General features: G+C 35.0%; 1 protein-coding gene across 1 annotated transcript in view; it reads left to right on the top strand.

Moving 5' to 3' along the window:
- Cd2ap (CD2 associated protein) overlaps nt 1-14,366 on the top strand; it is a 76,571-nt gene that overhangs the window by 48,501 nt on the left and 13,704 nt on the right. The window contains exons 9-13 of the mRNA XM_027387470.2: nt 406-510; nt 2,627-2,663; nt 3,965-4,027; nt 7,841-8,006; nt 8,358-8,500. Coding sequence (XP_027243271.1) covers nt 406-510; nt 2,627-2,663; nt 3,965-4,027; nt 7,841-8,006; nt 8,358-8,500 — 514 coding nt within the window. The remainder of the gene's footprint in view (nt 1-405; nt 511-2,626; nt 2,664-3,964; nt 4,028-7,840; nt 8,007-8,357; nt 8,501-14,366) is intronic.

Genomic DNA, 14,366 nt, shown 5'->3' with positions numbered 1-14,366 from the left:
GGAACTCACCATGTTGGCCTCAAACTCAGAGATCTGTGAGTGCCAGCCCTTGAGTTCTGGGACTTAAAGGTGTATAGCACTACACCTAGTTATTAAACCCAGTTTTCTGAGTACTACTAAAAGTAGCATGCTGAGAATAGTTTTGGTTTTTTTTTTTTCCCCCTAAGGAAACTTTACTGTTTGTTGAGGTTGCCCACCCCAGTCCAAGCCCTTTAAAGATAAAGATCCTAGCTCATTGTGAACTCTCCCCTCATTTAATGGTAACTACTAGCTCGTGCCTGCAGAGGTAGGGTAGGAGGATGGTTAGTTTGAGGCAGCTTGTGCTACTTGACAAGTTCTCCATCCCCAAAAAAGGAAGGAAAATATGAGTTTTCCATTAGTGTAACTATTTGCTTTGCATTTCAGGAGACTGGAGAAGCAGGCTGGTGGAAGGGTGAACTCAATGGCAAAGAAGGAGTGTTTCCAGATAATTTTGCTGTTCAGATAAGTGAACTAGATAAAGACTTTCCAGTAAGAAAGTTTCCAATTGCCTTTTAATGATGATGATACTGTAATGTTTTCAGATAGTCTTCTTCAAAAATAGTTGTTTTACATTGCTGCTGAGTAAACTTCATAGAGTAGACAGAGTTTACATATATACAAAAGGATATCAAAATTTGATGTGCCCTGAAACATTATTTATTTCAGCCTTATATTTTATTCTTGATATTGACTGTGTACTGAAGGCCAGCTGTGATCCCCCTCCCCCCCAAAAGACAGAGGGTTTCTCTGTGTAGTTTTGTATACCTGGCTGGCCTCAAACTCACAGATCCACCTGCCTCTGCCTCCCAAGTGCTGGGATTAAAGATATGTGTGCTACCACCACCCAGCTCAGCTGTGACTTCTCTACCTTTTCTGATTTACAGAAAAGAGCTGGCTTAATATAAGTTGAATAGAGTCTTAATTTTCTGAATGGGATTTAATGTTAATGAAAAGTGTCAGTTTATTTTATGGTATTGTGAAACTGAGTGCTTGCCTCCTTATTATACACGTAATATTTCTGTATTAATTCTCAGAGAGAAATGAGTGGGACGGAATCATTCATTAGTACTAGACACTTTTTTGCCTTTTCGTGCCTTGACACTTTCTCCACAATCAAGGTTCCGTGAACTTAAAATTAGAAGGCAAAGCAGTTAGGTGTACCCAGCAAAAATAGGCTGTCATCTTCAGTTCAAGCCCATGCAGAGCATGCTAATCCTTGTAGTCTTTAATCATGTTAATCATTGGCAATTACTTTATAGACGCTTAGGCTGTCTGAGTCCTTTCTTCGCTATATTGCATTCAGTTTTGATTCAGCTTCCATTCTACTTTCATTCTTTCCTTAATGGGCACTGTTTTTTTTCCTGCTTTTATTATATTACTTACTAGTTATTCTTAATTTGGCGCAACACAATTAAGAATGTTAGAAATTTTTTAAGACACTAAAAGTTAATGAATACTTAGAAATTGAGAGGAAAGGCTGCCTTTGTTTTTAACTGTCTGTGAGTTCTTTAGACTTAAGAATGAAAGCTAGTTTTATTGTTACTCTTTTGTTTTTTAATTTTTCATAAGTACTTTACGGTTTTTTATTTTTACTTATTCTTTCACAATTTTGTACATATATAATATACAATGATCATATTCCCCCTCTCTATCCTCTTCTATCACATTCCTCTTCTTACCGAGTCCTTTTCTTTCCCAACAAGCCCTTTTCTTTTCGTTTTTTTTTTTTTTTTTTTTTTTTTTTTTTTGTAATCAACTGTATTTAGTCAGAGTTGACTGTGGATGGAGGTTGATTTACTTGAACCTTGAACAAGGGCAAATTACCAGTGGCTCCGCCACAGAGGAATGACACCTTATATCCAGAAACCATTACTGCCTCTAGCTCCTCTATTGAGTGAGGCCTCTGAGCCCTCCTCAAGGCATGATGGATGCAGTGCTGATGGCCTCAGTCTCAAGCACATAGCCTCTGCTGCCGTGAGGTCATGGATGGATGCCCACATCATATCCAAAGCCAGCTTTTCACAGGACTCTTCCCACCTTGTGTGTCTTAATGTTCTTTCTTTCTACATCCACTTTTGTGATGTTTCTGAGCCTATGGACAGCTTGGTGCTGAGTGCTGAAAAGCAGTTTATTCTTAGCACTTTATCCTGTCACAAGTCTCTGCATTACCGTATAGCTTGCTCAAAACAGAAGCTGCTCTGATTAAGGCAGAGAGCAACACTGTGAATAGAAATAGAAATATTTAAAGGCAGTTTTATATCTTGTCCACATAGAAAACATCAGTAGTTGTTTTCCCCTGGGGCCTGTGACTTCCCACTCCATGTGCTTTTGACCAGGTTTGTAGTGCCAGGCTTTACCCTCTGGTAGAGTGGACATATATCTAAGTAGAAGGGACTTGGTTACCCCATACATTCATGCCAGTGCACCAGGAATCTGTTTGGTTATAATTAATATTTTTTTTCAGTGACCTTCCTTAGAGTTTTTAGTTTCTTAGTATTTTATTGTTCTTGGCAAGATTGAGGTGAGAAACAATATAATTTAGATGAACTTATTTTAACTTAAATAGCTAATCAATTTTAACTTTTTTTTTTTAACCCCCTTTCAGAAACCAAAGAAACCACCTCCTCCTGTAAAGGGTCCAGGTTTGTAAAAAACAATGTGTTATTTAGTTTGCTACTTTTCTGATTTCAAGTTACAAATAGTAAGTTTTACTTTAATATAAACCAATGAATTTTATTATTAACAAAACCATTTAAAATGAAGATTAAGGTATTTTAGGTCTATGTAAAATTAAATGTTCACATGCATTAGTCATCATTATTTTTAAAAGTACAGATGATATAAAGATCCTACTCAGGCATGGTGGTGAATATCTGTAATCCTCAAATTTTTAGGATTGTAAGTTCAGTGCCAGCCTGCCTGTATAGTTAGACCCTGTCTCCAAAAATAAAATAAGGATCTTAGAAATAATTTGGATACTTCAGTAATAGGAATATTGAGTTAATACAATGAATTAAGTTTAAACCTGTTCCAGAATGACTTATCTGAAATATATATTCCAGTTAAATTTTTTAGAAAATTTTACGTGTGTGGGTGCTTTGCCTGCGTGCATGTTCTCGCACCATGTGCATGCAGAAGGCACTAGACCCACCCCAGGCCCAGAGTTAAAGATGGCTGTAAGAGCTGCCACATTGGTGCAGGAATTGAACCCTGGGTCTCCTGGAGGAACAGCCAGCTCTCTTAAGTGCTGAAGTATCCGTCAGTCCTTCACCCACTCTGCTGTGACTTGATTGATTGATTGATTGATTGATTGATTGATTGATTGGAGACAAGGTCTCACTGTGTGGATCTGGCTAGTCTGGAACTCATTATCTAGACCAGGCTGATTTAACTCAGAGAGATTACCTGTCTCTGCCTCCCCAATGCTGGGATTAGAGGTGTGTGCCAGGACACCTGGCTCCATTGTCTACTTTTTTATTTGTATTTATTTTGAACAAATATTTCTTACAGAAAATTTTCCTAGATACCTGAACACAGTTTGGAGTTTTGTGCATTTCTTTTGTTTTGGGTTTTTGTTTGATTTTGGTTTGTTGAGACAGGATCTTACTATGAAGCTGAAGGTGAAACCTGTGGTAACTAGACAGTTCATGTTAGCCTCAAACTTACGATCTCCCTCTGCCTCCTAACTGCTGCAATTTCAGGTGTGTTACGATCATGCCATCCCTATTATATGGCTTTACAACTGAAATAAAATGTAATCTTACGAGTATAGATGCATTCATAAGATAAACATGCCCAATCAGGGAACAGTAGTGGTATTAATCCAAGTACAGATGAAATTAGTTTGAATTCTGGTGTTTCATTGCATTCCAGAAATTACCATCTTTTTGTTCTCTTCTTGTATATTATTTTTGATAGTATTCACTTTTTTCTCTACCTCCAGCTCCAAAGCCTGACCTGTTAGCTGCAGAAAAGAAAGTTTTTCCTCTAAAGTCTGAAGAAAAAGGTAAGGCTGATTCCTCCCTTACCCAACAAGTCGCTTCTTTGATTGTCTCTTAAGCATGACCACCACAATAGATGATTTACACTTTCCTTAGTCACTTGTTGATACTTGCTTTACAGTGTTAAGAGTTTTCTAGGGATGAGTATTGTGTCAAACTGATACAAAATTAAATCTTTCATCATACTGATAATTTATATTAATTAAAAAAGTAAATGAATCCTTCAGTAACATGTAGTATCTAATTATTGTTTCATATTACATATAAAAGGTAGGTACTCAGTGAAAATAAATTTTAAGTTTTTGGAATTTAATTTTGGAGATTACTAGGTATTCTTTAATCTTGTTGTATATGAACTTGGTAAGTTTTTCCAAGATACCATGTATTTTGTCAAAACATTTTATATTGTTGTTAAATTTAGGAAAATAAGACTTTTCCTGTACAAAAAGATCTGTGATATCTGTCTCTAATAGATTGGATACAAACTGGACTTTTGCTTCAGGATGCTTTTATTTCTATGGCCAATGTTAGAGTCTTGCCTGAATTATTGTCTTTTTAACTGATTTCTCCCACTTTAGCTCCTTGTCTGGCTTGTACTTCATAGCATATTCAGAGTCATTTATCTATCTTCCTTCCTTTTCTTCCTAGCACATTGAGTCACAGAGTGTCGAACCAAGGCTAGCAAGATTGACCCAGTGGGTTAAAGTACATTGCTACACAAACCTGATGATCTGAGTTTGATTCCTGAAACCCACATCAAGGTGGTCTATGACCCCCACACATGTACTGTGGCATGTACAACCCCCTGTCATGCATACTCATACTCAGAAATAATGAGAGGAAAGAAAGGACAATTAAACCAAAAATATATGTTCTCTTGCTCATATTCCTACACCATAAACATCCTGCATCATAGTAGTATATTATTATGACTGGTGGTTATAATTATAATTGACATGCCATTTTCTTCAAGAATTGAGTTCACTGTGTTGTATATTCTGTTGCGGGGACAAATGCGTAGTGACATGTACTCACCATTCTGCCACCACACTAGTTTCATTTGTCCTGAACATCTCTGCTGTATCTCAGATCTCTCTCCAGCCTAACCTTTGACAGTTACTTTTCCTCACTTCTTCATATACTTTTACAACTCCTATTATTTGAAATGTGTGGCCATTTTTATTGGTTTCTTTGATTTACTGTGTATATAAAAATCTACACATGGTTTTTCATGACTTGGTATCTCATTTGCTTTTACTACTGTTTCATTGTCTGTGTATACTGAGGAATATTTGGATTGGTTCTCAGTTTTTGCATTATAACAAAGCTGCTATAAACATATATGCAGATTTTAGTTTGAACATGCATTTTAGTTTATATAAGTAAATACCAAGGATGAAATTGCTGGATCATTTGGTAGGGGTGGGTTTAGTTTTCTAAGTGACTGCCAACTATTCCTAAAGTGGCTATATTATATTCCTGCTTGCAGTGAAAGTTTGTTTCGTGTCCTTGGCAGCATTTAATGTTTTTTTTCTGCTTTGTGTTGTGTTCTGGTAGCTGTGTGATTGACACTGTTTCATTTATGGTTTCCACTTTCCTAATGACATCTGATATTGAGCGTCTTTTCATGTGCTTGACAACTGTGTATCTTTCTTTTGTCTGTTTGTAGTTCATTTTTCTTTTCCTGAGTTTAATAGTTGTTTATTGAGTAGCTGCCCTTTATCATGTGTTTTTTTTACAAAGACCTTTTCATCATTGTGTAGCTTATTTTCTTTTTTTTCTGACATTTTAGATTTTTTAAGAAGTTGATTATTATGTGTGTATATATGATTTGTCAGTGCTAGGGGTTTGTATGTGGTTACAGGACAACTTTTGGGAGTTGGTTCTCTCCTTTCACCATAGTTTCAAGTCATCGTCACACCCAAGAGCATTTCAATCTTTCCTTTGTTATATTGTAGGAAATTTTATATTTTTGTCTTTACGTTTAGATCTATGATCTGTTTTGAGTTTTGTTTAGATTCTTAGCCTGTTCTAAAGGCACCGTATAGGCAGTAGGAAAGAAGTCAGTCAGAACCTGATGCTCTTGCAGAGTTGAAGACACAGCCATAGGCCTTTAGGATGCTAAGTCAGTTGTGCAGAGTACCTGAGTATGGGGTTCTGCCCAAAAGGAGCACTTGGGGATTTGCTTTGGGATTATTAGGAGGTTTTGCCTGAATGCTGTGAATCTTGACAGCTGCCAGGAAGAGGGGAGGTATAAAATAAGTCATGCCATTTAAGTTAGATTTGGAGGTGAGAGGAACGTTGAGGAAAATCAGAATGCCAGGGGAAACATGCTTAGTTCAGAGCTGCAGATCTGAGTTCAGAAGGCAACCAGTCCCAGACTTCAACCAATCCCAGACTATTGTGTCCCAGAGCACAGGATTGCATCAGGAATACAGGATTCGAAATAGGATAGGACAGTCTATTAAGACAGGAGAAAGACTCCTAAGGATGGGAGTGGGCTAGAGGGAGAGCTGTGCTAAGCAAAGAGTGCTATATGCTATCTTCTATGAAATAGTTCTTAATTTGTTCTAGAAATTCAGATTTAGTTAGCTGTTACAGCTCTATAAGGGCTCTACTTGATTATGGACAGAAATAGGAAGTTTTGTACTTTTCTCCTGGTAGTATAGGTATGTGATATATTGCTATATTTTGACGCCGTGTGAAAATGGACTTTTAGCCAGGCATGGTGGCACATGCCTACAATCCCAGCACTCGGGAGGTAGAGGCAGGAGGCTCTCTGTGAGCTTAAGTGCACCCTTGTCTACATAGTGAGTTCCAGGACAGTCAAGGACTGCATAGAGAAATCTTGTCTTAAAAACAAAAACAACAGACTTTTGTCTTGCATAATGATCAGTACTTTAACAGACTGCTATTTTTTCATACACTCTAAGGGGGTAATTACATACATGATAGAATATAGGCAGTAATCCTTAAGTGTTTACCTGCATGTATGTGCACCATACACAGGCCTGCTATCAAGGAGGCCACAGGAGGGCGTTAGATCACTGGATCTGGAATCAGACAGTGAGTTATTATGTAGGTTCTGGGAACTGAATCTGGGTCCTATGCAAGAGCAGCCAGTGCCCTTAACTGCTGAGTCTTCTCTCCAGCCCCTGTGTTTTTTATATTTTTTTAAATTTTAAAGTGAAATTTGTAATTTTAAAGGAGGTGCTTTGTCTTGTGATATTGGTTCAAGTTTAATATTCACTAGTTTCTGACTAAGAGGAAATTTCATAAAACTATTTGTAGACTTTTATATACATTATTTTTGAAGACAAATAGTTGGCGTTTGTTCTGAGTTTATTATTTTTTAATTGTGTCTGTCACACCACTGTGTGGATCAGAACTATCTAAGCATAGATGCTTTTTAAGTATTTGTGTGTAGTACTTGAAAAATAGGAAGTGAATATGCTATATGTAGGACCATAAGTGTTTGGTGCCTTTTAAGCTGGTGAAGTTGTTTTTTAATGAATGTGGCATATAATTTGTCATAATACTGTTTTTTAAGCATTTTTATCAAATAACAAATAACTATTTCATTAAAATAGCATTACCACCCCTAATAGCAAGCAAAAGTTACTGGAAGCATAACAAAAAGCATGTGTTATTTGTAATCAGGTTTTTAATGAGTCCTGGCTCTACTGGGTAATTTTTTAAAAGTACAATCTTCAAACAATGTGTGCTTATACACATAGAACGTGAAAGCTAATAATGATTTCTGCCTTAAAAAAACTGTAAATAGTTTTGATTGTTAATAAGTATTTTTTATTCATCAGATGAAAAGTCTCTGCTGGAACAGAAACCTTGTAAACCAGCTGCACCTCAAGTCCCACCCAAAAAGCCCACTCCACCTACCAAAGCCAATAATTTATTGCGATCTCCTGGAACAGTGTACCCAAAGCGACCAGACAAACCAGTTCCTCCTCCACCTCCAACAGCCAAGTAAGCTTTAACTCCACTTAAAATTAGGTGTTGATTTCTCTCCTTTAACCTGAAGGGCTCTGTTGCCTTTCTAAGCTTAAGTATCTGTTTTCCATATACTTCTTTCTTTGTAGACTATTAATTCTTTAAATGTTAATTTAATATTCAGAGTAAATGAATTCACTCAAACTGTTTCTGCATTTCTGATTTTGTTGTGGTCAGTCTTAGGATTAGAAGCCTGTGTTTATGCATAGCTTTACAGAACAGATAGAAATTAGTATTATGTTATACAAAATCTTTAATGCTTTTTATCACTAAAGAGTTCTAGTTTACCTTCAAGTGATTTTTGCATGTTTGTTTTTCTCATTTCAGAATTAATGGAGAAATTTCTACAATTTCCTCGAAGATTGAAACTGAGCCAGTATCAAAACCAAAGCTAGATCCTGAACAATTGCCAGTTAGGCCAAAATCAGTAGACTTTGATGCCCTTTTAGTCAGAAACTCTAAAGAAACAGGTAAGCTGGAATGGACAAGATAGTGCTTTAAAACAGGTATCAGGATGAGTTTTAGAAACTTAAGATTTGTATATGCAATTTACAGAAAGAAAGAATGGCAACTAATTGACATGGCCTTAAAATTTGGTAGCCAGAGTAGAAAAATAAGGATGTTAGGTAGACAGATTATAGTTCTATAGTTCAGACAAGTAGAGATTTCTTACATGGGTGAGAAAGAAATGACATGCTTAGTACTTCCTTATGTCCTTACAATTTAATGACCATATCTCCTAAAGAGTACATTTTTATTTTAAAAATTTGAAATTTAGGGGTCGATGAGATGGCATTGGCTGTTCCAGAGAACCTAGGTTCCTTTCCTTGAATCCACATGGCAGCTCATAACTGTCTGTAACTCTAGGTGACCTGAAGCCCTCTTCTGGCCACCGTCTGTCACTGCATGCATGCTTTTTACAAAACTCAATACTAGGATGACATAGACTTTCAGTGCTAGCAATACTTTATATTCTGTAAAACAAAAATTTCTATCTTGTTTTCTACAAGAAAATATTATTGTCAATTGGCTTCACTTTTGTTAAGTAGTGTTTTTTAGGATTTAGGACTTTTTTGCCATCTTGTGTTGTACATACTTCTTGGTTCTTTATATAGTTGGGAAGTGGAAGGCTGGAAGCACCCTTTAGGAGCATTAGACAGTCATCATTTTATGGTAACGGCTATTATTTTGCATAGTATTATGCATTCCTTTCTAGTTTCCTACAATTTTAGAGGACTTTTTCATGTATGTTCTTTTTTAATTTTTACCGTAGCTCTAGGAAATAGATGGCACTTGCCCATGTTCTGTGTAGCAGGTGCAGATACCCCAGCACGCACAGCATGAGTGAGAGAGCACTGACGTCCTTGCGTGTAGATAAATGCTCTGATGTTTCTTAGAAAATCTTAGTGTCATAGTAGTCTTTTTGGCTTCAGTACTAACATTTTATATTTACACTGAAGCTTAAATGGTAATTACACAGACTTTTGTCATGATTTTGTAAAATATGGTATTGAATTTAAAATTTTAAAAGTATAATCCTGTTTTTCTTTTGGCTTTTCAGTGTATCAATGCAAAGGCTCATCTGATTTAAATATTTTGTAAATCCCTTTATCATATTTGCACCCTTCCTTCTCCAAATGGTGCTACATTCATCATCACCAAATATTTGGGAATTAAGATGCTAAATATAGCTTAGAAAAGTTCACTAAAATATATTCTTTGTGTCTTTGTTAAAATTGCCCTTATTTACTACTAAATAAAAAATGGAAAATGATTTAAAATATCCATTATTTTCATAGACCTTAGTAGTAAAATGATAGAATTGTCACAACTCGTATTTTTATGTTTACTCAAAATATAGCCAGAAATGTTTTCAAAAGTGATAGTTGAAGAAAATTCAGCTATTTATACAAATTTAATGCTTTAGATAAAAGCGTCCGTTGGTATGATCTTTCAGTTGCCCCAGTTTTTGTGATCTTTATCACAAGTCTTAAATTTGATGGGTACCTTTGGGAATTTAATTTTTTTTTAAATGTTGCATTGTATCACTCTTGAATATCTGTTTAAGGTAGTAGAAGCTTTAAAATACTTTAGATGAAATAAGCTTTTGCTTTTTAAAAAGACTTGTTTTTATTATTTTCAATTGCATGTATGTGTGTGTGTGCATGCATATATGCGTCAGGTTACTATGGAGATGAGACACATTAGATTCTCATGAAGTTGAAGTTATAGGTGGTTTGTGAGCCACCTCACATGGTCCTCTCCAAGAACACTCTATTTTGTTGATTGAGACAAAGTCTCTCTATGCAACCCTGGCTGTCTTGTAACTTGCTATATAGATCAAGTTGCATAGCTGACCTCAACCTCACAGAGGTCCCTCTGGCTTTGCCTCCAGTTTGCTGGAGATAAAGGCATGTGCCGCCGTGCCTAGCCTCAATACAGCTCTTAATGCTGAGCCATCTCAAGTTTTCACTTTTTTCTATATATACATCCGTAGACAGTCTTTTTTAACATTTGTAGAATGTTCATTTAACAATTTTAAACTCCTGGTTGGAATGTAAAAGCTACATGTTTGTTTTATATCTATGGTTGTTTGCTCCTCACATAATAGACAGGCATTGTGGAATAGAGTTTGAAAAGATACAGTTTGGTTTTAAGTTTTCTTCCCCCCCCCCCCCCGCCCCCCGTTAGCACCTCTAAACTACTCTTTAGTTACTAGTTAGAAACTGTCATAAGGCAGGAAATTAGCAGTGAACTTTCAAGCAATTGTCCTTGATTCTTTTTACTTAATTTGGTGTTTCACATTTGTGCTCTGTCTTCAGTAATAATAATTTTGGGGGATTAAGTACCAGTTCTTTACTGAGCAGTTGTTACATCCCTAGTATACTAAACACAGGATCTTTGCTAGGATTAAGGTGTCATGGGTGACACCAAATAGCTTCTCTTATAAACATCATTTCAAACAAAATTAGCTTCGTACAGTGTGCATATAATTTTAAATATGTTTCCTTAAGGTAATTTGATAATATTTTTAGTGCACATTTGTTTTGACTGTGACTTCTACCTACACCTTGACACAAGCTGTTAAATTTTCTTGTTGCCATTTGAAGGCTTGATTTTCTAGTATTTTCAGTTTTGGACTTTTAAATCTGTCTTTATAATACAGAAATGTTCTACCTCGCCTGTGAGTTTTGGGTTAAGTACAACCTTGGGTTTGGCATTAGGCTAGAGCGTAGTTTGTAAGTTTCAGAAAATGTAAAATAAGGGTTGGCAAGATGGCTCAGTGGTTAAGAGAGAGTATTGCTCTTTCAGAGGACATGAGTTCAGTTCCCAGCACCCACACTGGACAGCTCCCAGCTCCCTGTTGCTCCAGATCCCAGGAATAGGAAACCCTCTTCTGGTCCCCCTGAGCACCTGTATTCATATGCACAGCACCCACTCACAGGCACATTGAGTAAAACATACATGAAAACTTTACTGAGAGGTTCATTGTCTTTTAAATAATTTGACGTGACATAGTGTAATAGACTCCACACTGACTTTGGTGTTAAAACTTTGGTTACTGTTTAATAGGCAGGTTTATTCCCAGTATCATTTTTCTTGCTTAACTTGTGACCAAATGAGCCTCTTTCTCCTCTGTCCCCCTGGGACACCGGTTGTGGAGGATACTGTGAATATTTTGTTTCTTTAGCCCCTCCACCTTTTAAAATCTGTCTCATTCTGTTTCTTCTGTGATCTAGGAAGGACATGATTTTCTTACCTCATTTCCACAATTTCCTGTTTGTAGAGCTACAAATAAACATTGTATATATTGTAAATCTAGATGCTTTTAAAAATACACGAAGAAATTTTAAAAATACAAGAAAGTCATTCTTAGAATATTAGTTTCTTGAGTTTTTTTTTTCTTTTAGTAGTATGAAATAATTTCAGTTCTGTCACCAGTATGGTCATAATATAGTATTGCTACAAATTGTAGAGCTGTTAGGAACCATGCTTTAATTTCTTTCTCTTTTTCAAGTGCTTCATCAAAAGTTAGTTTTAAAGAAAATCTCATTGCCATTACCAATTAATTATCAGTTAACAGTCACATTTCTAAGATAACATATTTTTTAAGAAGCAAAGCATTTTTCAAATTAGTTTTAGGACAGTAGATAGAAAATTTTATGCCAGGCAGTGGTGGTTCATGCCTTTAATCCCAGTACTTGGGAGGCAGAGACAAGCTGATCTCTGTGAGTTGGAGGCCCCCTGGTCTACGAAGTGAGTTCCAGGACTGCTAGGGCTACACAGTGAAACCCTGTCTCAGAAAACCAAAAAAGAAAAAAGAAAAAAAAAAAAGCAAAGAATTTACTAACAGCATTTCAGTTACATTGAAAAGTTCCGATGAAGTGTCCTTTGATATAAGCATATTATCTCTTGATTATTTTTCTCTTTGATAGATTCTTTTAAAATTAAATGTAAATTTTTATTAAAATATTTAATACCAACGCATCCATGACATTGTTAAATAAATTATTCTTTCTCTTAACTTTATAGATGGTTTACTTTTCTTTGAATTGCTTTTTTAATGTTTACTCATGTATTTCTTTCAGGAATAATTTATGATGGAACTTTTCAAATAAGGCTACTATTAAGTAGTAAACATATACTGTAAGATTTATATCCCAATTAGGAACAAAATGGTGTTCCTATTCCTAGTAATCATTATTTTGCTTAGTCATGGAGAGCTAGCATTAAGGCCTTAGAATCTCTCTTTCTATATATATATGTTTATGTATATATGTGTGTATATATATAATGAGAGATGTCAAAGATTGTGGTGAATCAGATTTATAGTGAAGAATTTAAAAATACTGCTTGCTATTGGCATATTTTTATTTTACATTGCCATAAAATTAAAATCACTTTTATCACTGTAATGCACCAAACACTAGAACTTGACTAAACGATGGTGTTATTTTAGTTACAACTATCTTATGAGATATTAGAACATTGATTTGTACCCTTGGCCTTTTACAGTAATAAGCTGTCCTTTTAGAAACTGTCTTGGTATTATTCAGTGAGTAATATAATGAGACTTAAAAATCTTATTATTGTATATTGAAATGAATAGTAATTGAGAATTTTACTTTTGAAAGACAAAGGAATACATCTAAAATAAGTACACGTTTTGTGTAGGTTCTGATAATCTTGGTTGCTAGACATTGAAATGCTTCTATTCATCTACAACTGTTCTTTTTTTCCTGCTTTGTAAAATAATTTTTTTGGTTTAGTCTTTTTTCTAGACATTCCTATCCTTGACTTTTCTTTCCAGATTTTGTTTCCTAGCCTGTTTGCCATGTTTCCTCCCTTCTTACGTGTCAGGAAATTATCCTACCCTTCTCCATTTTGGTAAGATAACAATTTATAAAAGAAATCAAAGTAATATATTCAATATATGTAGGTAGTGCACATCAATTTTTTTCTTTGTAATTCTGCTAAAAGTGTACATGTTTGTTTGTCTATTCTAACCCTTTTGGTTTTCCATTTTAAAATAAATTGAAGTTCATTTTTGAAAACCTTTTTTGATTATAATTTAAAATACTCTTTTGATAATACATCTCCAAAAATTTGGCAGTCATACAAATCAAATTTTCTCCCACAATTGGTATATCACTTGGCTCTTAAAAACCTGTCCATGTCTTCCTTAGAATACACAAAAGTGTAAGTGGCTGTCAGAGAGACAGATGGGATTGTAAAAGTTGATGCCTTTATACCATTTTCACAGTGTAAATCCATTGTTAATTAATCTTAGATCACTTATAAAGGGTTAGGTCTATCATAAATCCAAAATGTGCACTGTTCTGTTTTACTTGATGTCTTAAATGGAGAACCTGAGAGAGTTTTAGAATGGTAAAGTTGACTTGGTGTTGTAACCCTAATTTAGACATATGAAGGCATTTTATATGAGTACTTTGTAAACTTATATTTTAAAAAAAAACTACCCTTTCTGTTTCATTTTTCCTTAATTTCTTCCATATTTTTGTTTTGTTTCTCTTTTCTCTACAAGTTGCTTAAATATGCATTTGAAATTATTTCTTTGCTCAAAATGGTAGGGTGTTGCTTTTCAGAGTTTTCCCATAGGCTGCTAATGCACATTTATCAGTTGAACATACTTTTTATGCGAATTATTTCTTAATATATTTATAAACAGAATGAGGTATACTTAACATTTAAAACAAACCTTTTAGATTATATAATTAATTTTCCACTAATGTTGCTTATTTCTTTCTATGGTTTGCTATATTTTATAATTAAAATTATCAAAAGACCAGAAAATTAAACTCAATTTTTTTTGAA

The sequence above is a fragment of the Cricetulus griseus genome (assembly GCF_003668045.3).
Source record: "Cricetulus griseus strain 17A/GY chromosome 1 unlocalized genomic scaffold, alternate assembly CriGri-PICRH-1.0 chr1_1, whole genome shotgun sequence".
NCBI lineage: Eukaryota > Metazoa > Chordata > Mammalia > Rodentia > Cricetidae > Cricetulus > Cricetulus griseus.
Note: the sequence above shows the minus strand (reverse complement) of the source record. Positions and strands in the feature narration are given on the sequence as shown.